Below are 27,968 nucleotides of genomic sequence, written 5' to 3' on the forward strand. Positions count from 1 at the left end.
AAGCAAAAACCAGGGATAACGGAATGTTATTTTGCTTTCAAGTTAGGGGCAGGGGCGTTCTAGAGGTGGCCAGAAAGAACAATTTTCCGAAAAAACTTCTTTGATTTATTTGAAATTTATTCAAATATTTGATTTATTCAAAACTTTTGCCTTAGCTGGAAAGAAATTTAAAATACACTTTTTATCTTGACTTTGTTTCTTCATACTTACAGTGAACGCTCCTGACATCCGTAGATTAGGACAAGGGTAGAATAAAGTTACACCATGGTTGCCGCCAAAGGGGAACATTTTTTATGATCTTATACTAAAAAATTTGTCGGAAATCGCATTATGTGAAGCAAATTTTAATAATAAAATCTTATTCTCAAATTCAACATGCACTGGGGGAAAGCGATGGTTTTGATTGACTTCTTCCTTGCTTTACCTTAACGCAACATAACTGCATAAATTTTCAAATCTGGGACCCAATTTCCAAAAATCTGGTGATACGCACAAAATTGGTATTGTCCCGGTCTTCAATGTCAAAAAAAAATTTAATTTATGCCAATTTTGACCAATTTCCATAACCAAATTTGGCCTTTGAAATTTCGGATTTTAACTGACCAAATCTGAACAGCAAATCACTCTATGGTAGGAATCGGTAAATCCTGAGAAGTCGTTTTGTTTTGTGGAAATCTAGTATTTTCTTTACAAAAGTGAATTGCCCCTCGAATTCACGGTAAGTACTTTAGTCCAGGTAATATATATTGCTAAGAGTTTGAGAATTATCCACAGCCCAAGTTTGAGAATTTTCCGACAAAACAATGATTTTTCCGAAAATCCATTAAATTTTGAGAGCAAAGGGGGCCACGTCCCCCTGCCCCCCAGCCACGACGCCCCTGGTTAGGGGTCTTGGACACAGGCTAGTCCAAAGTATGCATAACCATCCAAGAGGTGCATCATCAAATAAGTAAACGACAATGGTAAAATTCAACACAATGAAATAGGCAATATGCCATTCAATAACAAATATACGTAGACGTGATGCTTTTGAAAGGCAGAGAAACTGAAAAATTGAAACTGCAACTTTTTTGTTGTCTCTTTTCATAAAAATTAAAAAATAGCAAATTCTCAAGGAATTCAATATTTCTAAGTTGATGGTAATTATTTTACATCTAAATAAATATAAGCATCTTATAAAAATTTAAATCATCACTGTACAAAAATAGTTACCGTAAATAGCCAACTAAGCGCTCTGGGTTCTCTTTTAATTTCAAGCAGTTAGGACGGGCGCTTATTCAAATTGGTAGCTTGTTCCAGTACTAGGCACTTAATCGGGCATTTACAGTATCTCGATATTCTTTCAATCCAAAAATTTTGGATTAGAAATTTTATCTTCCATTTAAATCATAATATCACAAATTTACACAAATTTACAAGTTCCTTATCATAACTTAACTATGTTACAAAATGAATACGAAGATAAACGTCGTATCACATTCCCTTTCTGTAGAAAGGACTTGCATGAAAACGGTCGGTTTGTGATAAAAAATGAAATTACGGCGGTCGAATTGTAGAGCAGAGTCTCATTTCAATGCAAAATGCAATCTAAAAAGGGAAAAACTTTATAATACAAAATATATTAATACTTATGCAAAGACTGCCACCATAACCGAAGGAAGGTTTCAGTCATCGAAATAACTCTGGTAGAAGTTTTCCTTTATATCAACAAAATTTCAATATCGAATTGAAAAATTGCATGTCACCCTCAATCAGAAAAGTGGCAATCGGTGACTGTATTCTTAAGCTAATTTAAGTTCATGTTGGCAGTAAGCTAATTTGATGATGTTTTAGTAGTTCGGTTCTGATATAAAGAGATCTTTATTGAGAAAAATTGTTGCATCATCTGTTGCAAATAATCTAAAACCATCGAGACCTCAGGATTATTTTTCAAATTGCGTTGATAGTTTCGCTTTATGAAGCAAAGTATTGTTTCACCACCATACAATCACATTTATTCTATAACATTGTATAAAAAAAACCAAGATCGGAGAGGCTCGACCTCATTCATGCCTGCCACACAAATATAGTTAAGCAACTTCAAATATAAATTATATTCTGTAGGTTAATTTATATTAATGTCAATAATTGTTATTTGTTAAGCGCATAGGATCATGAATATTTTATCAACCAATGTAAATTATACTCTTTAGTCTAAATTTTTATGTTAATCATTTTTATGTAAATTTTATATTGTTAAGCGCCTATAAGCCCTGGGGAAATATGGCGCGATAAATATGCCTTTATTATTATTTTTTGATCATGTACATCTCGCTAACATTTCTGTGCCAGCACTTCTTCACAGGCAAATTTCCGAATAGGAAACCGCTCTGAGATTTCTTGGTGTAAAATGAACGGGTTCGGTTACCTTTAGGAAAGGGTTCGGTTGGAAAGCAATAATAGGGCTGGCTGGGATTTTAAAAACTTGTGGTGTTCCCCCTTATGACCAGTAGTTTTGCATGAATGTCGTTAAGTAAAAAACAGTCGTAATTAGAACTTAAGTACACATTAAGAATAAAAAGGAACGGTTTCGAAGATCCTTCAGAGAATGGTTTCGAACTTTACCGTGGCTGGAACAACAATATTCTGGTGGACTTATCCTCAAAATGCAAAAGGCGTCTTGGCCCACTTATTCCGTACTCGAGAGTACACATGAATTGTAATAAGATGTTTCCATATCTGTCTGCAAATGAAATACGTGTTTCTATAGGCCCTATTATGGAGGAGGCTTGAAGATAACAAGATATCCAGCGTATTTAAGGCCTGCGTCATCAATTTGATATTTAAGACAGCCAGTGAGAAATCGATTGACCAAAATGTCGAAATGTGCTCTTCTTAAAAGACGGAGCCCCTGGAAATGAATTCTCCTATCTAGGAACGCCAGAATTCCCATTTTTGTCGAATGAAGCAGAGCTCAAATAAGCTTTTCCTCTGGATCTTGTTCCAAGTAATCATAGGGTGCAGCAAACTGCATTTCAAGGACATTGGGATTATAAGTCCCTTTTACCTTGCCACTATTATTTCTCAAGAAGACAGCAGCTATAATAATAATGACAGCAAAAAAGACGACAGCTGCAATAGACACCGAGATCTCAATGACGTAATTTTCTGATTTTCCGGCAACAGAAGGGCCAGTCGTCTCATTGCAAAATCTACCTCTGTATCCGTTACGGCAGGTACAATTGTACCCACCAGCATAATTCACGCAAACTGCATTATTGCTGCACAAATGTGATGCGTTGAGACACTCGTCAATGTCAGAACTGCAGTCAGGGCCCATGTAGCCAGTCCCTTTGCAATCGCATATGAATCCACCTGCACGTTGCTCAAGACAGTTGCCCTTGTTGAAGCATGGTTCACTTGAACAGCTGCTCATTTTGGTTTCACATTGCATGCCAGTGTATCCACGCATGCAAGTGCATTTGTAACTGCCTAAGGTGTTCAGACATGAAGCATTATTCTGGCATTTTAAATTAAGACATTCATTGATATCAACCGTGCAGTTTCTTCCACTATATCCTGTACTTTTACAGTCACAAACATACGATCCGTAAGTGTTGCTGCATAAGCCACCATGTTTACATGGCCTCTCTAGTACGCACTCATCTATCTCGGTTTGACACTGACTTCCCATGAACCCTCCTGGACATTTGCATTTGAACCCATTCAATGTTGTGATACATGTTGCATTGTTTTTACAAGGTTTGTTTTCACAATTTCGAATGGCATTCTCACAATAACGACCATAAAATCCAGTGTTGCTACAATTACAAACAAATGAACCAGGGGTATTTGTGCATATACCCGGTCGACATAAAGTCCTGTTATTCACACATTCATCGATATCTGCCTGGCAATATCTGCCATGATAGCCCGTGCTACCACAAATACAAGAAAAGTTACCAATACTATTGATACAAGTTGAACTATGCTGGCACACGGCAGGTAATAAACTGCACTCATTAATATCATTCTCACATGACGTTCCATTATAACCTGTGTTTGAGCAGTCGCATTGAAAAGAACCTTGAAGGTTCTTACATCTGCCGTTATTTCTACAAATCCTCGCTTGGCATTCATCGATGTCTATTCCGCAATTAACACCTCTGTAGCCTGTTCCACTGCAATCGCAGGAGTAAGAGCCAACAGTATTACGACACTTTCCACCGTGAAGACAAGGCACAAGCAAGCATTCATCTACATCATCACTGCATTGTTTCCCATTAAAGCCTTTTCTGCAGTTACACACGTAGCCACCTTCAGTATTCGTACATGTGGCGTTGTTTTTACAAATGTTTCCCAGACACTCGTTGACGTCGTTCTCACAGAACTGACCAATGTAGCCAGTACCCAAACAATCACAAGTGAAGGATCCTGGACTATTGCGGCATGTTCCGTTATTCAAACAAGGTCGACTTATGCACTCATCAAAGTCCAGTTCACATGTCTGTCCAATGTAGCCAGTATTGTTGCAATTACAGAAAAATGCGTCTTTCATGTTAACGCAAGTGCCATTGTTTTTACAAGGTTTCTCACGACAATACAAGATTCTCTTGTCACAGAGATTTCCCGAAAAGCCTGTACCATTACAATTGCAGAGAAAAGACCCAACTGTGTCAATACATTTTCCATTATTTTTGCATGGACTTGAAATGCATTCATTCACGTTATTTTCACAAAGTCTACCAGAATGCCCAGTATCATTACAGTCACAGGAAAATGATCCAAAAGAATCTTTGCAAGTTCCATTATTTTTGCAAGGAACACCAGTACATTCGTTTATATTTTGTTCACACAACCTTCCCGTAAAACCGGTATTATTGCACTTACAAACGAAGGATCCTTTTGTGTTTAGACAACTTGAATTATGAAAACAAGGCCTTTGCTTGCATTCATCGACATCAACTGTACAGCTATTTCCATGGTAACCGGTACCAGAGCAATTGCAGTAGTAAGACCCAGCAGAATTCACACAAACACCACCATTGCTACAAGGGCCATTAGTGCATTCATTAATATCACTCTGGCAGCGATTTCCTTTGTATCCTGTCTTACTGCAATCACACAAAAAGGCACCTGGAGAATTATGACATTTACCTCCATGCTGACACGGCGATAAAAGGCATTCATTTACATCCAAATCACATCGCTTACCATAGTAACCAGTTCCGTGGCAGTTGCATAAAATATTGCTACCATTCTGAAAGCAATTGCTCTGATTAACGCAGTTACGTCTGATACACTGATTGTCACAAACTCCATTGACAAACAAGCAACTCCCATTATTAAGACAGGGAGACGAATCACACATCCTCAGATTTACATTACAGGTGGCCCCTGTGTAATTCAGGCCACAATAACATTTGAATCCTCCATTATCTTCTATGCAGCTTCCGTTATTTCTACACGGATTTGATGAGCAGTGACGAATTCTAGTCTCACAGAATTTCCCAGAGTAAGCTGTGCGACAGCGACATAAAATGGTTGAATTGCTTGTTTCGTTGCATACGCCACCATTTTGACATGGAAGTGAGGCACAGCCTCTACGATCATGCTGACAAGAACTGCCAGCAAAACCACTAATGCAATGGCATACTGCTCCTGTCTCTGTATTAACACAAGTGCCGTTGTTGAGACAAGTTGAGTTTGTACAATGATTAAGAAACGTCTCACAGTGTGGTCCTGTGTAGAGCGATTCACAAGCACACCTATATCCACGAGCTGTCGTCGAGCAATTCCCATTGTTTCTGCATGGCATAGAACGACAAAAGTCAATTCTTTTTTCGCATTGCTTTCCGGTGAATCCTGGGTAACAAATACAGGACAATGTACCGTTGACCACATGACAGGTTCCATTTTGACAACTGAACCCATAGCAAAGATTATCTGTATGGTTGCAGGTAGGCCCCTGAAAACCTTTACTACATAAACAGTACTCCCCAGTGGCATTCTTAATACATGTACCATTATTTTGGCACACACGTTTAGTACACTTTGAGATGTTTTCGCATCGAGCTCCGAAATAGTCTTGCTTACACAAGCATGAAAAGTTAGCTTGTTTCAAATTGGCTATACATGTCCCGTTATTAAGGCAAGGCGATGCATGACATGGATCGTTTGGAGTTTCACAATGCATACCACTGAAACCGGGTAGACAATGACATGTATAATTATTGCCACCGATCCTAGCACACGTGCCGTTATTCTGACACAACGATGAGTAGCAAGGGTCAATCAGTGTTTGACACAGCCTGCCCGAATATCCCAGAGGGCAATGGCAAGTAAACTGGGAATTATTGAAGTATGCAATACACGTCCCATTGTTGACACAAGGAGCTGAGTGACATGGATTTATTTTGTTTTGACATCTGCTACCAGTATAATTGGACGTGCAGTTACAATAATATGTACCATTGAAAAATGAAACACATGTTCCATTATTCAGACAAGGAGCTGGTAAACAAGGGGTTAATTTGACTTGACAATGGCTCCCTTCAAAACCAAGCAAACATAAGCAACTCTGGTTCCAGTAACCACTACTTCCCTTATTACTCTTGCACGTACCATTATTCAAGCATGGGTTACTTTTGCAAGGATCGCTTACTTTCTCGCAGGTTTCTCCTTCATAACCACCTCCACAGCGGCATACGAATCCACTCGAAGTATTCATTTGCTGGCAAGTGCCATTATTTATGCAGGGATGGGGTATGCACGAATTGACTTTCCTCTCGCATTGGCGCCCAACGTAGTTTGCCGAACAATTGCAGACATATCCAGCAAATTGTTCACCATTCTTAGGTAAAGAGTTTTGTATGCAAGTACCATTATTCAAGCAGGGGAAAGATAAACATTCGTCTATATCGGATTGACAACGAGAACCTGTTCGGCCTGCTTCACATATGCAAAAATATCCTTCTAGCTGAGAATCTGCCTGACATGTTGAATTTCCAAGACAAGGATTTGATTGGCAAGGGCTTAGTTTTGACGTACAGTTCAAGCCACCGTAGCCTTTACGACAAATTTCGCAAAATTCACCACTGTAGTTACCACGGCATTGGCATGAATATCGTTTCGTGTCAGTTTCGTTAGCAACACAACTAGCGTTATTTCGACAAGTATTCCTGTAGCAAAGATCAATTCGTTCACAGTCGCTACCCAGAAAGCCAGCCTGGCATCTGCAAAGATAGGAACTGGCCGTTTCAATACAGCTACCGTTGTTGCGACAAGGGTTTGTAGTGCAGTTTCTAATCTTGGTGTCGCAAATCTGTCCTGTAAATCCATTCGGGCAGTTACAAGTAAAGCTGGCAGGAAACCTAGATACACAAGCAGCTCCATTGGTGCATAGATTGGGTTCGCAGCCATTGACGAGATTACGACAATATCGTCCAGTAAATCCCTCAAAACAGCTACAAGTGTAGTTTGCTATACCATCAATGCATGTGGAACTCACCGAGCAGTTATTTGCTAGGCAGTCGTTAATGTTAGCTTCACACGATTTACCAGTCCAGCCTGCATCACACTTACAACGAAAAGAGTTCCAAGTGTCCACGCAAAGACCGTGATTGGAGCACAAATGTTTTGAGCAATTTGTAAGCGATACGCATCCACTCTGGAGATCTCCTTGCCGCTGAACTATTCCATACTGTATCTGAGATGTCATGTAATTGATAAGCCTCTCATTTAACTTCAAATTTGAGATGCAGCCACGGCCTTGTGAATACTGACCATGGTAGCCTGTGGAGAGAATTCTTTTGTTACACATAGAGCTAATTCAATGATCAAAATCTCAATCTCAAGTAAAAAGTGGTTGGGGCATAGCACTCATAAGCGAGGAATGATTTGTGAATAAAGAAAGAGGATATGAAGGCTTGCATCTAGAAAACGTTCTAAGAACCATTGCGATTAGTTCATCAATAAAACTGTCTCATTATAGATGAATATGGGCTACCTTTCCCTTTCATCTTTATCTGTAAATAAAATTATCACGTGATCGATCAATCATATAGCCTGAATACACAGAGAAATCATCTACCAGAAATGCTCCTTATAGGTTTAAAAAATTATTAGATAAGCATTTCTGATTAAATATTTAAGCGAGAGGGTACCAAGCCTAACTGGCATCACTTTGAAATGGCCTTTGAAGTGACCGGCTATATTGAAAGCAGACCTCATTTGACCAATAAGAGAAACAGAGTCATACCTTTCACGTTGCCAATAAAAACATTCACAATTCCATTTTGTCTTATATCCAGTGATGTTTCTCCTTCCGGCACAACAACTTTCTTTTGGAGCACATTATCAAGATAAGAAGTAAATACATTTCTGTTTCTTGTCCATTTGAAGCTGTGCCACTGTCCGTCATTCACACGTCTCATACTCACGTTGGCGAAAAATACTCCTGAAATAAATTCGAAGAATGTTTTCATGTCGAAATTGCAATCTTTCGAGGTACACAAACTCAATTGAAGCAAGTTTTCTCAAAATATCCTGAAATCTTTATTGAATGTCTATTGCAAAAGATATCCTTAGTACTGGTGAATTCTACATGCAGCACAATCCACACCAAAATTAGGAACCTGAGAGAACAAGGCTTGATTCTAAAGATAAGAAAACAATTTTAAAGTGCAAATAGAAAGCATTGATCATATTATGATCTTAACCACCAATTAATAGGAAATATCCATTGATTAAGAACCATTCTAAGCTAAACAAAAAAATGTAGGTTCTTAGATGTGAGTTTCTAACGTTTCTAGAAAGCCATTAAAAAAGATTTCCAGAGTATTTTGCTCTGACTTAGACAAGGGCAAAACGCGGGGAAAGTCTAAGGTGCTTAGGAAAACATTAATAATAGTCTTTAACCATGATGTTAGTCCGTTATGCCTCTAGGCGTAGATAAAAAGGCAGGAACAAGAAAGGGAATAGTACTTAAATAATGCATAACCCCATTTAAAGATATCATTGCTATACTTATCATAGGCTAAATTGAACTTGCAGACTGTTCAAATCCACAGTGCACTATTGAGGGTAGTCTAAGTGAAGCTGTCACAAAATCTAACAGTGCAAGTGCGCTCACAGTTGCTTTTATCGTAAAAACACAATCGCTTTTGCTAGCAAAGCAATTGATTTACTTTACTAAAACGTGATTTACCTGCTCCTAAATTTCCACTCATCTTAACAAATCCATCTTGTAAATCAATTCTGACAAAATCCGACGTGAGATTTCCAAGGAGAAATAATGATGAGTTTTGGTCATATGTTCGGAAAGAAAAAGATGCAGTTCTCCCCACGCTAAATACAGATGTGTTCAGAGCTAAATGAACGGGTTTTATCGTTGGACCAAATGTTGATGGCGCAGCTAAAAAGACAAAACTTGTCTAGCATTAATAGGGATTTGAGATGTTTATTGTTTTTTTAACAATTACATTCAAACAAAATGCTCTTTCATCATGATCATTGAGAATACTTTTCAAATATAAAATATTCCATGCATGCAAAAAATATGAAAACTTATTGATAGAGCACATCTTGGTATACTACAAACTCTATTTCAATAATGTCAATATATAGTATGGATTTCTAAAGGTAAACAAATGCCGTGCTTGCAAACATAAAGGCTTAAAAACAACCTTGGCAAAATTGTTCACTCAGCCTCAGCCTTATTCTTATTGTTGATTTATTTTCTATTATTATTATTTTTATCATTATTTTCATTCCAGGATGGTGTGATGTCAATTTAAAACATACACTCTTTCTTAAATAAGAATACTCCAGCCTCGACTTTCCAGCCTCGATATTCTTAAGAAATTTTTTCTAGCATGAATTTATTCTAAAAGTATTCTTATTTTTTCAAATTTGATATTAGAGAAACATCACCCGCCCTCGAATAGAAACCATGCTTTTTGAAAAACTAGATATGTCAGTCAGGTGATTCTCTGTTATGAAAATCGCAAAACAGGCAACTGCTGAAAAGAGACATAAATATGCGAGCTGAGGCTGAGCGATATTCTTATAATATTCTTAAAACTTGGATGACTTTGAGCCTGAATATCCATATACACAATATTTTTACAAAAAAATGTATTATTTACTTACAATCTTGACAGATGGCCCCAGTGAAGCCATTGACACAATTACAAAATGTCCCAGAATTGTTAGCAACACAATATCCATGACCAGAGCAACTGTTGCCATTCACGCATTTGTCAGCTGTGCAGCCTGGCGCAGGTAAAGGCGTCAGGAAGGAGGATCTCCTTGCATCTTTCATTGAAAGTGTATTCTCATCAATTGTTATGTTCCTAATACAACCTTGGTAAGATAGGATCGTACCAACCAATATGGCGGTGAACGTGTTTGGACTCTGGCCGAAATAGATGCGACGACCAAATGACGCAGGTAATCCACTGTTTGTCAGAACTGTTGATCGGCCATCTATTTTTATTGATAACTGACTAAGGGCTAACAGTAACTCCAATTTATGCCAACCACCGTTCAGGATAGGGGCATCTAAGAAGAGAGAAACAAACATATGTTCACTTGGTACATCAATAAGCAATTCACATCTATGCAATACCCATAATCTAGACATTTAGAACTTTCAACTGTTAACAACTTGTTAACAACTTTCAACTGAATCTAAATAAATTAAAATAGGGAAGTTGGAAACAAGAATGCAAAAGTGGCTTTGATCTAATTAATAACGAAAACAAGTGGATATGCATGATAGTGTAATAGCTTGGAAACGTGGGGTTCTGCATAAAAAAACTAATTATCTAGCCTCTTCAGAACTACTGTCTACCTCTACTGCTCTACTGCTAATCTTGTCATGCTTGATTTCTGAATACTAAGCTACGGTTTCAGTGGGTTGCTACACATTTTAAATTCAGTCTAAGCTATAGCAACCTTATGTCTGTAACTGCGTTTAAAAGCTTAGCTCTCTTCATTAAAAATAAACTCCCTTCATAAATTTCATTCTGGGTAGATACTTTCATGTCTTCAAACTCCCTTATTCTTTCAAATGTTTTCAAATTTTCAAATTTCGAAGAATTTCTAAACTTTTCCTCAAACGTAGACTACCTACAAACCCCAGAAACTATCCGAACATTCTAGAACTTCTATATGTTTGCTTAAGCCCCTTGTTACCGATAAAATTACACTCATTCGAGGCATCCTGCTACTGAATACTCTCCCGAGCATCTAAAAATAGTTCGTAAATATCAAATATATATTTTGCAAAATAAAACGGCTAAGATATGGTCCGAAAGGGTCGTAGATAAATAGAGATAAATTTGTATGCAACATTCTCTTCAGAACCACCCACAAGGGGCGATATTAAGTGGTTGGAAACAACCCATTAGGGCCGAGACAGTTCTATGCAAAGATTATAGTTTCATATTGTAGGTTCTTGTTCTTGGATCATTTTGTTGTTTTCTCGAATTTGATAATCCTTGAAGAAGCCTCGTTATTTTCTAATCATTTTCGAAAGGGATGCCTATTCTCTAGGTGGGCACGTGAAAATTACAGAACTGATAAGTATCCATTTTGGTACAAGTGGATTTTGGTACAAGTCCACCTGAAACTTTTCATTTAGCAAGATTCAAAGTACCCTGGGTTCCAGGGCGTCAGTGTCGAGGAAATAGGGCGTTATGAAATAGGGGGTTGCGGGAGAGTGCTCCGGCGACCAACTTGCTACACTTGACGCTCTGGAACCCAGGGTAGATTCAATGTGACCAATGCAATACTGCCTTGAGAGTTTGGAAAGAAGTCTAGGTAAATAAATATCGAAACATAGAGAAATCAAAGTACCAGATCTCTGAGTATATCTTCGAAAATCCGGACTGTAGAAACCAATGTAGACACTTCCTCTGGACACAAACACTGCAATCTGCAAAGGTATAAGAATTCACAATAATTAAAGACCACTGCATTCTCTTTCTCTTGGTCTGGCTTTTACGTTAAAACTTAACCACTGGTATCGAGATGGTAGAAATGAAACAGAATAGCAAACATTTACCAGTATTATCAACTCTGCGAAATAATACTATCAAGCAAAACTTATCAAATATATATTATGGCCAAGATGGCCAAATACAAATGAGCATAAATACTTGACTCACAGCAGAGGAGTATAATGCAACTTTTTATATGCAAAGGAAAAGGTAATGCTTTTTAAGGAACATCAGTGATCTTGGCTTTACTTTACCTGAAAATTTCATACGATGCGTACGTGCAATTAAAAATTGCTGATTAAACTTTAAGGGTATGGGGCAAGTAGTATAATGAACTTGACTGACAAGGGTATGGGGCAAGTAAATTCAAATTGAAAATTGACATATTTATCTATTCTTTCGCACGACCTCTATAAAATGACAAAAGGATGTGTAGCTTTTGACAGCATAGAGGTTTCATCAACAAGATCAAGGGTATGAGCTCGATAATCTCTAATACTTATAAGTTTGTATCTCATCTCATTCCTCACCTGATTATCTGTGGATAGTATGATACCATCCCAAGTGGAAGAGGATACCAGAAATTGAAAAGTGACATTCGCAATATCAACTGATGAATCAAATCTCATGCCCATTGCATTAGACGTGAAGGAGGCTGAGACCTGATTTTGACAGGTACTTCCAAATACACCACTTGGACAACTACATGAGAAGGAGACCCATTCGTCTACACACGTGCCTCCATTTTGGCACACATTTGTCGCGCAAGGATGGCGTCTCGTGCAGCCTATTGATGGCGATCCAGCGTGATTCATTAAAGGCTTCAGATTGAATACACTTCCATTGATAGATAGCACCTTGAAGCAAAAATATTCTTGGTTTCATTATCAGGTCGAATGCAAGTGTTCGGATGAATAATTATCAGTAACTGTTCAATGGGCATGTGAGGGTCACCGATTTCTAATACGTTGATAAGGGTACTATGGCAAGTTTTTATGTGTTTGCTTCACTACAAACTATCAATTATATGAAATAGAAAGAAGCCTATGATTTTATAATAGTAATAATAATGATAATAAAATATATACAGGTTTATACAGGCCTTTCCAGAAAAATGAAATGCTCGTTTGAAATCTATGAACAAAGAGTGTAAAAATTCGACATTGGGACCCCGTTTGAGCAATCATAGAAGCATTTAAATCTTCAAAAATTAGTTTTAATTGTGCGGATGTCATTGTAATTGATAAATTTTATCTCCATCTTTTGTGGTTTTTCATAGTTTTTCTTAAAGTCTCATTCATGCAAAGAAAAATCATACAAAAATCATACAAAAATTAAATTCCTTGTTCTGTAGAAGACGCAATGTTCCATTACATAGCTGTGCTTGCGTTAGTTTGTATAATTGGACGTAGTTGTCACATTATGTCTCAAAAGTGTCGTCTTATTCAGTTGATCCATCGATAGTAAGGACTTATATTGTATATGCCGTTATGAGACTGTATTGAATTGACATTTCAAAATTTAGATGGCTCTGAAAGGATTTTTACCCTTGCACTGATTTCAAGCTTTGTCATAAAAGCTAGTCTTGCAAAAAAGCCAGGCGTGGCAAATTTGTATTTTATTACGTGTGCCTCAACGAAAAAAAACCTATTTAGTAACACTGAAAAGAAAGAATGAATGAACAGCGCCTGTAACATTTTAGATATTTTTAGCATGGCCTGCTTATCGCCAATACCCGGAAGATTAGGGAAAAAACCAAGCTATCATCAATCAAAATATAATGAACCTTAAAGATTACTGTGAATACAAAAAATCTCCAATTTAGACCTTTAGGTTTTTGACTAGTAGAAAGACGTTTGAAAATTTAACTTCAGTACATACCTGAGGTTAAGAGCATTTAATTGCGTCTTATTTGAACCGGAAAAGAAGAGATAAATGATTTATGTTGCTTAAAAGCCAAACAAATCTTTGTCGGCTTGGTGACATCATAAAGGCAAAATGAGTCTCACCTCAAAACATCCATGGTAGTTCTTATCTGTTGACAAATCGTCTTTAATTTCCGGAGTCCACATTTCCAATCCACCAGCGTACAGTGGGCCAGACAAGCGCTTAGGTAAAGAACCGTTGATGTAGAGGGCATGCAAAGAATTTAGAGTAACATTTAGGGATTGATAATTGATGCTAAAGTTTATAATATGTTTCACATTATTATTGACAGATTCTGAGCTAAGGGTGTATTTGCTTGTTTGGTTTCCTGAATTCATGCTGAACTGTAACTTCCCGTTGAAAATCTCAAATGCGATGAAATCTCTGTCTTCAAAAGGATTCACCTTGAAAGAAGAGCAAAAAGCAATTAGGATACAAAGAAACGTTAATATATTATTACAGATTACAAGGAAAAAGATAAATGAAACTATCAATTATGTTTCACCAAAAATAGCGATGTACAGCTGTTATGAATGTGTAATCTGGCATTCATTCGACCATATTGACAATACTTATTTCACAATGCGTAAATTTTTTATGTTAAATTCAATTTATTCTTAATGTTTATTATCGATTAATTTCTTTGTAAACTTGTAATTATAATGTATTCTTTGGAATTAATTTCCATTTAGATTAAGGGCCGTTTCGGCCAATAGATTTTTTGGGAGAAAAAGTATGTTAAAACTGAATGAGAAAGAGTGAAAATATCAACAAACAAGAGCTATGTGTTTTTTAAGATGTGATGTGATAGCAATAACTACAGACAATTATGGAAAGCTAAAAAATGAGGTAACGAATAATTTTTATTACCGATGAACTTGTCACATACTTAAAGGAAAGATGGGCATGATTTGCCACACATGCCAAATAAACTAAGGGAAAGTTAAAGTTTTGAAAAGGAAACAAAAAATTTCTAAACAACTTTATACCTTTCCTTGATAAAGCAATAACCCATTCTTCACAGTTGTAGAAAATGAAAACAAAATGCTATAATTCCTCTTGTTCGCTAGTGATGGTAGCTTTATGAACGATTCCTTGTCAAAGTTGACGCGTTGAAGGTACTGACAACGCAAACCTGTGAATCCTTCCTTACAGTGGCATTCGAAACGAGTCGGGGCAATACGATGACATGTTGCATTATTTTCACACACCATGGAGGCGCACTGATTAATTTCAGTTTCACAATGGCGTCCAGTAAAACCGGCCTGGCAACTGCAGTTGTAGCTAGTCTCGTTTTCAAAACACGTCCCATTGTTTTGACAAGGATGGGAAAAACAGTATTTCTGCGTTCGTGTCTCACAATTTCGACCTAAAAGCAAAGGCAAAATACTTATTACCTCTTCGGAAATTATTCCAAGGCTAAATTCATGCTCCGTTTCTTCAACATCATAAGAAGTAATCCGAGCTTAATTCTTTTCATGTCATCTATTACCTTCTGTTGTCACAAATGGAAAATATAACGGTTAAGGCTAAACTAATAAAGCATGAGTGCCTTGCTTACTTTACTGTTATTTAATTAAATTCACATATGATGTCCTCCTGCTTTGAAGCACGCCTAAGAAGGCTAGTGTGTTCCTCGTAAAATACATAAATAGTTGGTTTAAAGTCGACATTGAAGGGAAGTCATGTTTCTAAGCTTTAAATCTTCAAAGCGAGCTCGAAATACTACAACTCGTGATTTTTCTGTAAAAACCATATAAATGCTGTTTTGGCTTGTCTTGCAGCACAATTGCAAGTCATGGACAAATATGAAAAGACTGTCCTCCACAATATGTTTCTTTTAATTCTGTTCCTTTGAATAGATTTCATCTGCAGATTGCAAGATGCAACATTGAAATTTCAATTTTTATCAAGCAAGCAAACGGTTCCACTTTGTAAATAAAATGTAAATAAAAGTAGTATACATCATAATGGCATTGTAATTGATTCTTCGATTAAAAACAGTAATTATGTTAAAAAACATCAATGATTTTGAGAAGCGCTGTTTTGAAATCAAAACATTCAATTGACAACGCCGAAGGAATTGTCTTGCTTTGCTATGACTTTGACAAGAACACAAAACACCTTCGTCTGGTGAAGTTTGAGGATGGCAACGTCGTTTGGAACACGAACTGCAGATCCAAGGGTCTGTTGTTCGAGCCACTGACAAATTTCTATTGAAAGCCTTGCTGACACGACAGAACTGTTATTTGGAATGAGGACAGAAGCAAGAACTCAATAATTCCAGACATAGGAATAATCGGATGGAAGAACCTAAAAAGATCGAGTAATGTTTCCTAAAGCTTACCTTCAGATGCCAGGTAGTTATATAACAATACCTATGTTTTATTCATACAATAAATAAAATGAAGTAACTACTCGGTTATCATTGTGGCAGTTTTATTCATGATTAGTGAAAGTCAACAATATCGAAAATACCTGTGAATCCACGAAGACACACGCATGCGTATTGTGATGCTCCGGTTCCTTCGATACACGTTCCATTATTGACGCAAGGCAGAAACAGACACTCTTTTATTCTACCCTCGCACTGAGAGCCCGTAAAAGGGACCTGGCAGATGCATGAATAAGAGGCAACTTGATCAATACATTGTCCATTGTTATAGCATGGATTGGAGGCGCAATCGTTGATTCGGCTTTCACACAATTTTCCAGTGTAGTCAGCCCTGCAACTGCAGCTGAAACCACCTTACGAAAATGAAATAGGTTCATTTAAGAAGAAAAACATATTGAGTTTAGAAGCACGTACTTCGTTATAAAAAACTGCTCTCAATGATGATATACCAATTTCAAATTCGCATAAATTTTGCACAATAATGCAAATGGAATCTTTTCTTAACAAAAATCCTAATGATTTCCATTAAAAACTTCTTGAATTCTAAGAGACTATTTGCAAGCGAGTATCTGAAAACACTGCGAAAAATGAACGAGAATTACGAGTTGCAGGGACAGGTTCTTGGAACCAAAGAAGAATACGATTTGCAATTACATATTTTCTGTCTTATGTTAACAAACAATACAATTTTACGGTTCATGGATAAATTGCAAGAAAAAACATTTAGTGGAACTTACCAACTTCATTCGTACAAGTGGCATTGTTCATGCAGGGACGTGATGCACACAAGTCAACTTGGACTGAGCAGTTAGGCCCAGTAAAGCCGACTGTGCAGTTACAAGCGTATGAATTAACAAGATCGACACACACAGCCCGTTTATTGCAAGGATTCGATGCACACTCATTGATATTTGTGTCGCAGGTTCTTCCGGTATATCCTGGTATACAATTGCACGTAAAGCTGAAAAGAATACGGGAAAGTTATGAAATATCAAGGAGTATCGATATCACGCTTTTATATCATGGTCTAGAAGTTCGTTGCAGCGGATTTTGTTAATATTAGCTGCTATGAAATCACCATAAGCAGATTCATTCCAGGCTAAACAAGATACGTTGACATCAAGAGCAACATCAACAGGGATAAAAGTATTCTAATACGTATTATAAGAGCCATATCTATAATGTGCAATCTCAAAACTCCCAACATTTAATTCTGATGTAAATATAACCATATATGAATCTTTCGGATTTGGATGGGATATAAATGCCTTTCTTAGATTTTCTAAACCAGCAATGAATATAAAAAGGTTCTGTGCGGTAGATGATGAAAGGGGTAATAAAGAGTGAAATTAAGAAGTTACAGTACGCAAGGTGAAGAAAAAATCATTATTAATCAACGAATATTGTTGATGACATGTTTTGTGAACAATGATCCTCAATTATAGAGTCTCTCTGAAAATAGGGTGCAGTAGTGTACGAAGAAATACTTAAACGAAATTCACAAACTATTTTTAAAGATTAAAGCTTAATTGAGCAGCAGTTTCCAAGAAAAGCAAGCGAATGTATCTTTTGATAAATTTTATAACCATTTTCTCGGAAGGACTTTTCAATTATACTTCCACCCAATTTGTCACCTTTTAACAGTTTCCACAATAGTTTTCCAGAATCTTAGAAAGACTTATGATAAATAAAGCGGTTCAACCATTATAGCTAAGAGAACTGGACAGCTTACTTGTTTACTCTGTCGATACATTGTCCGCCATGTTGACAAGGATTTCGGGGCTGGCATTCATTTATTTCTGTTTGGCATCTGTGACCCGTGTATCCAGCATCACAGATGCAGGAGAAGCTATCGATACCATCAACACATCTACCATGGGATGAGCAGTGGTCAAGGGGATGCAAGCATTCGTTGATATTTTCTTCACAATGCACACCTAGAATTAATTTTGATTGCTATAAAACAAATTCTCGAAACTATATAAATATAATTGAGACTTTGCGTCAACGTCCGATGATATATGCTTATATGCAACAGATTTTGAAAGCGGAAATGTTGGTAGAGGTATGATGAAAAAATATAGACCATCAAAAATGGTAGCTAGGCTTTTGAACATATGTAATGAGAAATAAAGGAATAGAGAGCTTACGCACTACTGGCGGTGTCAATGGTAATCGAAATGTAGGCAAGCATCCAAAAACAATATCAGTGAGTTTGAGACAATTGTTGTTGAAACAGCATAATCCCGAAAGAGAGACCTACCTCACAATAAGGGACGCACTGACAGCAATAAGGGAAGAATGAAATGGTTGTGATTACTGTGTGTAGTATAATTCGCGAAGGCCAAACTTAACTAAAGATGTTTAATCAATACAATAAATATAAAAAAGCAAATATTTAGATAAGAGGTTCGAAGGGTTGTTAAGAGCAAACGTGTTTTGAAATACAAGCAGTGTATAAAGTCAACATTAACCGTACTGACCTCGAAATCCAGAAGGACACCAGCATTGATATGAGTCCGGTGAGTTGACGCAAAAACCATTGTTTTGACAGGGCTTTGAAAGGCAAACATCGACAATAGCCTCGCACTGCTTGCCTGATGGAAGAAGTATGGAAAACAGAAACATTACTGCTGTAGTTTGAATTTGCATTTTTAGTGCTGTTTTTTGGGTCCATGACCATGACCAGCCTCGTTATACTATTAGCCTCGCTATGATAACGCTTGGGAGTTAATTCCGTTGACAAGTTTGGAATTAGAGAGTTTCTTTCTCGTCTGAAATCCTCACCTTTAGTTGTTCTATTCGATTACAACAGTACTGAGCCTGCTACTAGTTTTGACAGCCTTCGCTTCTTCAATCTACTGTATTGTATGTACCTTTTAGATGAAAGCTCATTTCTTCACCTAATTTTTAACTTATACAAGATACAATGACCAAATTATGAAATACTGAAAGACATCACAATGTATTTATAAGTGCTCCTTGATTCAGAAATCGCATATGATACAGAAACCTGAGAGAAACCCGATAGTTGTACGCGTTTCAGAAGAGATTTTTATTGACGATTTGACATGAAGGACTGAAACATAACGCAGAATTGATGGAATGACTTAAATATCAACAAGAAGAAATGGATTCAGCATCAAAGCTGAAACATAACGCAGAATTGATGGAATGACTTAAATATCAACAAGAAGAAATGGATTCAGCATCAAAGCTGAAGCATAGAGACTACCAAAAATTTTTACGACAAGCGTTTCGAATTCAATATCAAATCTTCTATTAGATAATTTACTCCAGAACTTTTTTAAGATATGGCATGTCTAAGCCTTCTCTGAGTATAAATGTCAAAAAATAATCCCAGCCAAGTATTTGAGAACAACTGCAAGAATCTTGCAAATGTTTAGATTAAAAACTCTGTAAACACAACAACTTGATTAAAGAGGATGAAAATAAAACATACCAATGTAGCCATTTTTACAGTGACATACAAATGAATCACTGGTTGCCACACAAGTGCCATCGTGAAAACAAGGAGATGAATGACAGGCGGTAGTTGGCGTCACGGTCGGTATACCAGCTTCCTTGATGCATTTCGTACTGTTTTGGTGCATGGAAAAGCCGGCAGAACATTGACAAGAAAAGTTGCCGCAAGTTTCGTTCGGACTGAAGCATCCGACTGGGCAAGCAAGGTTGGAAAGGCAGCCATTCATATTCACATTTCTTGAAAACAAAATCACCATCAGTATAAAATCTAAGCAACAGTTAAAAGATCCTTAGATTGGTGAAACGATAAATGCGACTGACGCTTTTGATTCCAAGGGGCAACGCTGGCTCACGATCATCACCCCCCCCCCACCCCCCCCCCCAAACATCACACCTTGTATAATTACAACAAAGGTCTTTGAAAACGAAGCTTAAAAGGATATAGATGTAAAAACTGGGGCAACTAATGTAATTTAAAAGCCTAGCATATTAAAAAATTCCGATTCAAACGTTTTCGGAGAGCAAGTAGGACGTGTCAGCAAAACCTTTTTACGGCGGATCTAGCCGCTAGAATACTTGTCTAACTCGCAATGACACTGTACAGATTTCATAACTGAATTCCTACAATGCCTGCCAAAAGTCTTGGAACACTGACATCAATTTCCAAGGTCGAAACCAATCATCCCCCTCTCCCCCACGGAACAATGTTGGTTTACTATCAAACGGGTTAGGATTTTAGGAAGCACTTTCTTTTGCGCTTCTTTTATGATATTTCTCTAAATCATCAACATTGTTTGAGGGGGAAGGGGGCGGAAGTAGCAATTTTTTTCATGAAAGGAATGAAAGATATCAAATGCAGCGTAAATTGGTGGGTGTTCCAAGTACTTTTGGCAGGCATTGTACCTGCCGAGTCATTAGAGATATATGTGCAAATAAACAAGAAACAACATCTTCTCCTGAGATTTTTCAGGGTTTGCGTTTAATTGTCAAACAGCCTTCAGGTTAAGTAACTCACTGAAAAGTGTGGAGTGAGCAGAGAAGCAACAAAGTGATAGCTACATAAAGCCCTGTTTACACTACAACTTTCTACCTGGGTTGAACCTCGGTTAACGTTAACCTGGGTTAGGAATTTTTTAATGTAAACGCAGCTAACCTGGGCTGAACTTAGGTTAAGTCAACCCTACTCTGGAGGTGGGTTGAGCCTAGGTTGACCCCAGGATAAGATCTTCGAAAAAACAGTGTAAACGCAAACTTGGGTTGAACCCAGGTTAACGATCTGACGGGCGCATGCGCTTTTTGAGAGACGCATCAAAAGGTGCATACGCGCAAAGTCATTGTCAAAACAAAAGTTGAAACAAATTCATGACTTTATCGAAATATGGGCGGACGAAGGGGTTAAGCAACATCTAGATTCATGTACAAGGTAACGTTCTATATTCGGAAGACTGCAGGGGGAAGGTGAATACATTCGTTCGTACCACATCTCAGTGAATTCACTCACCACATCAAATTCTCATTTTTACCGGCCACCATTTTGAAAGATGAAAATGATCGCTGTTCACAATGAAGCGCATGCGTGGCGAAACTAACCTGGGTTCAACCCAACTTTGCGTTTACACTATACTATGTAGTCAATGCAGTGTAAATGCAAGTGGGTTCAACCCAGGTTAGCGTTAACCCAGATTAAAAGTTGTAGTGCAGACAGGGCTTAATACTTATTATCTATTTTTTTAATTTAAAGATAAACATACAAGATGTCTTTGCCTGACTCACCAAGAATCACATTTGTGTCTTAGCTTGTCTTGGAATGGGCCAAGACAAGCTTCCTTTATTGTTTTCATTTTTTTCCTTCCTTCATTTTCTTTGTACGTCTTTTCTTTATTTTGTTCGACATATTGGATTTTGGCTGAGGCATTGCTAAAGCCACAATCCAATATGTCGAAGAAAATGAAGAAAACACGTACTTTCGAATTACTGGACTTGTGGGCAGTCAAATGTCATATCGAAAACCTATTGCTATTCCTGACGTGTGCAAATTTATACAGCCCCGCACCACAAAAAGCACAAAAATGACGGGAAAGGGAAAATTAAGCCTCTCACCTTTGAGATTGGGTGTTCCGGAGAGTAACGTAACGTTTATCAATGCTCCGCGAGTCGGTAAACCTTAGGTCTTTGACGCATCCAATCAAAGACGTATTTACATTTCCCATGACGTTCTGTACCGAAAGGGTTTCGTTTAGGCCTCCAACGTAGAACAGGCCGGTCTGAACAATATAGCGTGGTTCGACTGCCATGTCTGAAAAGGAAATAATGATCAACCAGCGATGTTTATGTTCTTACAACAGAAAAGGTATTGCTATGATATGATTGAGCATGACTCATCGGATCAGCTATATCTATACAAAATACTGCTACGTTGAGAACCATTTATAAATGAGAGAAGTTCGTGACCATTTTAAGTGCACGGCTACAACATTTCATTACAGCAATATAAAATTCATTTACCTAGCCACAACTGCTGGAATGCCTTTAAAAAGATTCGACACTGCGAAAGTGCCCCCCCCTATCCCGGTGCCCCCCCCCCCGGCGCCCTCCCTGTCGATCACAAAAATAAATCTCATTACATCTTAATTTCTATTAACTTCACATGATACATGATATTTATACATGTATATATGTACATGTTTTATACATGATATTAAGAAATGTAATCAACATTTCAGGGAATGGGAAGGAAACAGCGTAAACGCAGAAAAAAGATTAAGAGGAGCGGTTAAATCCTGACATTTAAACTGGAAGCTAAAGAGTTGTAGCTATTTTTGGCAAGGTCTGTACGTTGACTACATCACTTCCATACGATTTTGTCCAATGGAAGAATATTTGTCCACTATTCATAAGACAATTGAAACGAATTTATTACACTATCACAGATACCCCTATATAACTGATTGTAAAGTTGCTTTGCATAGAGACTGGCACTGGAGTTGAGCCTTAATCGAGCCACTTATGTTGTGGCGATCATTTTTGTATAGACTGATCAAAATACTAAAATGTCAACTTGCCTGGTACTGTGAATCTCATTTGGTACAGGTTGCCATCCAGGTTCACCTCAACGAGTGACTCTGTTCTTTTCACAGTTAAGTCTTTCCAATTCCCATCGCTGACTGCTTCCTTTGATTGCAGAGATATCGATGTATACGCCGCACTGATCATGTTTAGAGAGACATTCAAATGTCTCTTATGGACAATTGCAGCAAGATAGGCACCTTGTTGGTTTCCAAGATAAAATAATAGTCCGTTCTTGGCTCTGGAAAAGTTCAAAACTGAGATTTATATGCGAATCGAAAAACTTAGGTAAATGCCCTGAAAAATTGGGGCAAAACTTAAGTAGCTAGAAGGAACAATAATTTTGCCATTTCAGCATTTGTTCCAGCATTTTCTTCAACTGAAGGCATGAACCAATAGTGTAATAAATGTTTTTCAACTTGTAACTTTCTCTTTTAAATATTCAATAGCTTTTACGCAATATTTTCACGCTAAAATTTTTATAACCTAAACTCGTGATATTTTATCTTAAAATCTTCTTTATCAAAACTTCTTCAAAAAATTACAAAAAAGTTTTTGTTTCCCAAAATATGCAACATTTGCTAGTGCACAAAGTGGTACAGAACAAAAAATGCAAAAGTAAATGCATACAATGGCTAGATCAATTTCTATCATTACTTTCATGGTTATCATTGCCTCTTTTCAAGTGTCACAATTTTTAAAGATTTAAAAACAAGAAGATTTTGCCTATCTGTACTTATATTCTGAAGTCTAACTGCTCAAGTTTGAAATACCCATTCTCCCAAGTTAGACAAAAGTTTTAACAAGAGCCCCTTATCAATCAATTTTTTTTAACAATATAACAGCCAAGAATTATTTTAATACTACCTTGATCTGAATCTGATAGATATGTCATGGAACAATGATGTTGATGTCTTCAAGATGTCATAGGCTAAAAATGAATTCCTGGATGTGATTGTTACATCTTCTTGTGAATTACACATGTTTTTTGGACATGATTGTTGAACATTGGAAGAATGTGTTGATGTGTTAAAATTTAACTGCTTCCCTTCTGCTTCAATAAAGTGAACACAGACAAGGGGGTATGTCTGAGCTTGAGACCGGATACCCTGAAAAAAACAGGAATTGAACAGGTCAATCTGACTTAGTCAATGGTTTTTCTAAATTCTAATGGATAAACTTCTAGGCAAATACTGAAATGCAGTAATCAAAAAATAAGGTATAGAATATAAATAAATACATGAAGTTTTGCAATTATAAATAAGAAGAAATAAATACAAGAGGAAAATATGTAAATATATCAGATGTTAATGCATATCATAAAATAAAATGAAACAGAACACAAAATAACAGTATGTCATGGAACAATGACATATTGGCCTTGCAATACTGGTCTTGCATGACATATTCTACTACAAAAGACCTTGCAAGACAGAATTCTTCTATCCAAACATAAAAACTTTCAAACTGTACACTACATACTGCAATGTTGATTAACGAGAATTTAAAGGTAGATACTGAGACAGGAAGTGTATCTCGTGCCAAAGGCTCAAGAAATGATTTAATCTCCAATTCTTCTTTATTCCTTCTGTTACAATGAGGCAACTTTTACTGTCAAACTACCACAATTAAACTGGACAAAAATATATCTCATTTGCTGGTGGGGGTACTTTTAATGAATGCAGCTGATGCAAGGAAAATCGAATCAAGAATTGCTTTTAATTTGTTTTTGAATGATCATTTCCCATGGAGAAACTATTGTCACATACATTTTCTTGAAGTAAACAACCAGGTAATGTAGCTACAAATTCTTTTCCATTTACTTTACGACAGGAGTCTTAAGATAACAGCATTATTTGTAGGCATAGAGGGTAAAAACTAAAAAACCAAGGTGTGAAATGTAAAATAAAAAATTGAAAAATAAGAAAAGAGGAGAAAAGGAATAGTCACTGCCAGCTGGAATTTGCTTGAAGAGGGCAGAAAATAATAAGGAGCATCTTATCAGTCAGAGACCAACTAGAGACATTTTGGAGCTTTAATTGTAATGCTGATAGGTTTTCATGTATGAATATTAAAATTATTAATTATTATCATTACCATTGATCAGATTTGTGGTACATAGACATATGGCAACTGACATCTTAAATTTCTCCAAAAATATAAAAAGTATCAGTGGCTCCATTAGTAGGGTACTTAAGATAAAGCTGTTTTACACATAACCGCAAACAAACTGGAGTGGTAGCTTAGTGTACAGGTATGTTTACATGGCATTTGTATTATGTAAGAAACTGGTCACATAATCTTTATTAGATCAATGGTTTGCAATCTGACCTCCCTAAAAAATTTTTGTGCTTGTGAGCACAAACTGTTTGCAAAAGGTACCTGCACATTTTTTTCATATGTAATGCATATGATATAAAATTGTTCAAAATAAGAGACATAAAGTAAGGTTTGATTATGCAAAGACCAGTAAATTTTCAAAGAACTACTTTAACCAAAAATTACTTTAGAATGTATGGTTTTATCAACAAAAATAGCACTATAGAGTTTAAACAAACTTAGCTTACGACAAAAAGGGAAAATTTGCAGCAATTGTGTCCTTAATTTTATTCGAGCAACAAACGAAATGGCAGTCTGTTTAATTGCTTGATATTGCTTGATACTATTATTAATGATACTTTCAGCTTTTTTAATATTTGGACCATTAACAACAATCACAATTTTCATCTCTTGCATGCTCCATCCAGATTGGTAGTTTGTCCTGAATTTTTTTACATGGAACCCTTCAATTAGTGACCGATTGAACTGAAACTTTGCTGCAGCAATGCAAACAGAATAAATAATCATATATCAAGATCTTTGGACATCTTGTTCTTGCTGTTAGGAAAATCTGTTATTCTCTTTTCGCTACATAAATTATTTTCAGAAAGTGGTAATGCTTTATATTATCATTGTGAAACTTGTAGCTGAATCGTTTCTATAAATTCTTAAACAATTGAAAACTTTGAACAAATCTATCTAAGACCGCTTTTCAGGCGTGCTTGCAGACATAATTTGATGTGCCTGCGATCATCACACGCCCTTGCTCGCACACTTTAGCAAAGCCTTTATGCAATATCTGTCATGACCACGGTAATAGGTCACTTCACCCTGAAATATTCCACACACCTGCACCTCAGATCTGCTTGCATATCCTCCAATTAGGAGCTGTCCTGATAAGAACCCAAGATGTATTCCAAAACTTCTTCCAGTCAATGTGACCAATGGTACTTGCTTTAAGTTTATTGTTGCAGTGGTGTTTGAATTACCAAGGTTAAACAGACTTAAAGAGTATGTTGTGTTGGGTGATAGCTTGAAATTGATATATGCCTGCATGAAAGTAAAAAAGTGCTAGTACTAAAGCTTTTAACAAAATGCAGGATAACCATCCCAACTTCACCACAAGCAGGTAAATTAACAAAGACATAAGCCATGTGCTTCAGATGTTTGGAAATATCATCCAAAACAGAAAAAGAGCATATTACCTAAAAGGATAAGTGTACTTAAGCATTATATGTATCCTGTTTTCTGTGCTATCTGCAAATCAAATGTTGTTTACTAACTAAATTATGTGTTGAAAAGGCATATTGATATAAGATACCTCTGAAGCTGCCAATCAATTAATGCTACCAAACTTGGATGATATATTGCCAAAGAACACTTTGAAATTTGCTAACAGATTACTGTTATTACAGATTTGATGGGGGAAAGCCTTGGGCTAATTTGGCCATTTCTCTATCAATTTTTTAACTTATTTTGCACAATCAAAGGAATGTAATGGTGTCCTTTCAAGTTATTTGACAGTCCCAATTTAAATTCTAAAAAATTGATCTTTCTTAGGCACATCATTGCTGACAAACTCTATCATTAACTTTCTTGATTTTAACAAGGCAGCATTATACTAGCTGATGATGAGTGCCCACATAAAAAATTTTAAAGAATAAAAAAATTCAAGGAAAATTTACATAAAAAATGTTTAATTTACTACTTAAAAAATAGAATGTGTTTGTTGATGTTTTTGAAGAAACCCTCTGAGGACAGACAAATATCTCAAAAGCAAATCTCTTCTAGGCAATCAAATCTAAAAAGCATGATTCATATTTGGTACCCTAAAGTACTAAACAACTTTTCCTACAAACCTCCTTCACCCTGAATCCTCCATGCCACTCGTAAAAAACATACTGCTGGTAAAGAAACACAGCAAAGAAATCAGAATTTTTTGTTGCATTGTTCTGGAATAGCAAGACACCATCTGGGTTGCAGAAGCTGAACTGGAATGTGAACCTGTTTTCAGCAGAAACCCACCAGTTCAATGGGAGATTGGCTTTATCATACACAAAATAACCACTATAGCCAATGAATCTTTCTCCATATGTAAATCTTGATGACCATGCCAAAATGAACACTAGTGCTAAAAATAGATTTAACTAGTCATTAGTTTATTATCATTAATTTTTTTAAAAATATTGCTTTCTATTGCGGTCAATATGTAAACATTAATTTTTCTAAAGGTAACAACGAAGGAATGCTTCTATCAATACAAAGACTTACCTATCAAATATTCATTTTTCAAAGTTGTATAACATTGAGCTGGGCATAACCAATTAAATATATATAAAGATTTGGATAAGTGACTGTCCAGATTCTACAGAGTATGAAAAATGCACATATCATATAAGTCTAGCAGCCCTTGTCTTTCTTGGTGTCCTTCCCCCTTCAGATTTATGATTATAATTGTCATTTTGTTTTGGCTTGAAAAAATTAACTCAGTTTGTACCTTTCCACCCTCAATGAACTTTCAGAAAATTCTTGTAATTCTTTTTAAAGAATTCATAAAACTTACATAGATAGCCTTTGACATTCATATCATCTCGATTTGTGATTATATCGCCAAAAATGTTTCTTGTTCTTGTTTACAAATCTTCCAAGATTTAGGCCGACATTTTCAAACGGGCAATCGACTCTTTGATTACATCCGACCAATCAAATTGCATGAGTCAGTTCTCATGGAAACGAGACGCCTCTAAAGCTCCTGCACAGTGACGGAGTGATGAAGCCGTATGAAGACAGTG

The 27,968-nt window shown here is 36.7% G+C and overlaps 1 protein-coding gene across 1 annotated transcript; it reads right to left on the bottom strand.

Annotated features, from left to right (window-relative positions):
* Positions 1 to 142: 142 nt before the first annotated feature.
* LOC135693601 (uncharacterized) lies at positions 143 to 27,912 on the bottom strand. The gene is made up of 19 exons (XM_089111295.1): positions 27,740 to 27,912; positions 27,036 to 27,307; positions 26,026 to 26,226; positions 23,725 to 23,966; positions 22,854 to 23,098; positions 21,892 to 22,087; positions 19,769 to 20,028; positions 18,789 to 18,902; positions 18,038 to 18,242; positions 17,043 to 17,266; positions 16,389 to 16,658; positions 14,900 to 15,279; positions 13,994 to 14,314; positions 12,515 to 12,841; positions 11,842 to 11,920; positions 10,132 to 10,542; positions 9,188 to 9,394; positions 8,240 to 8,437; positions 143 to 7,773 (listed from the first exon to the last, which is right to left on the bottom strand). The coding sequence occupies exons 1-19, from the start codon at positions 27,759 to 27,761 to the stop codon at positions 2,954 to 2,956; spliced, it is 8,994 nt and encodes a 2,997-aa protein (XP_088967421.1). The 5' UTR covers positions 27,762 to 27,912; the 3' UTR covers positions 143 to 2,953.
* Between the last annotated feature and the right edge of the window lie 56 nt (positions 27,913 to 27,968).

This window comes from Rhopilema esculentum, chromosome 11 (genome assembly GCF_057945365.1).
Source record: "Rhopilema esculentum isolate cy_ngs chromosome 11, ASM5794536v1, whole genome shotgun sequence".
Lineage (NCBI taxonomy): Eukaryota > Metazoa > Cnidaria > Scyphozoa > Rhizostomeae > Rhizostomatidae > Rhopilema > Rhopilema esculentum.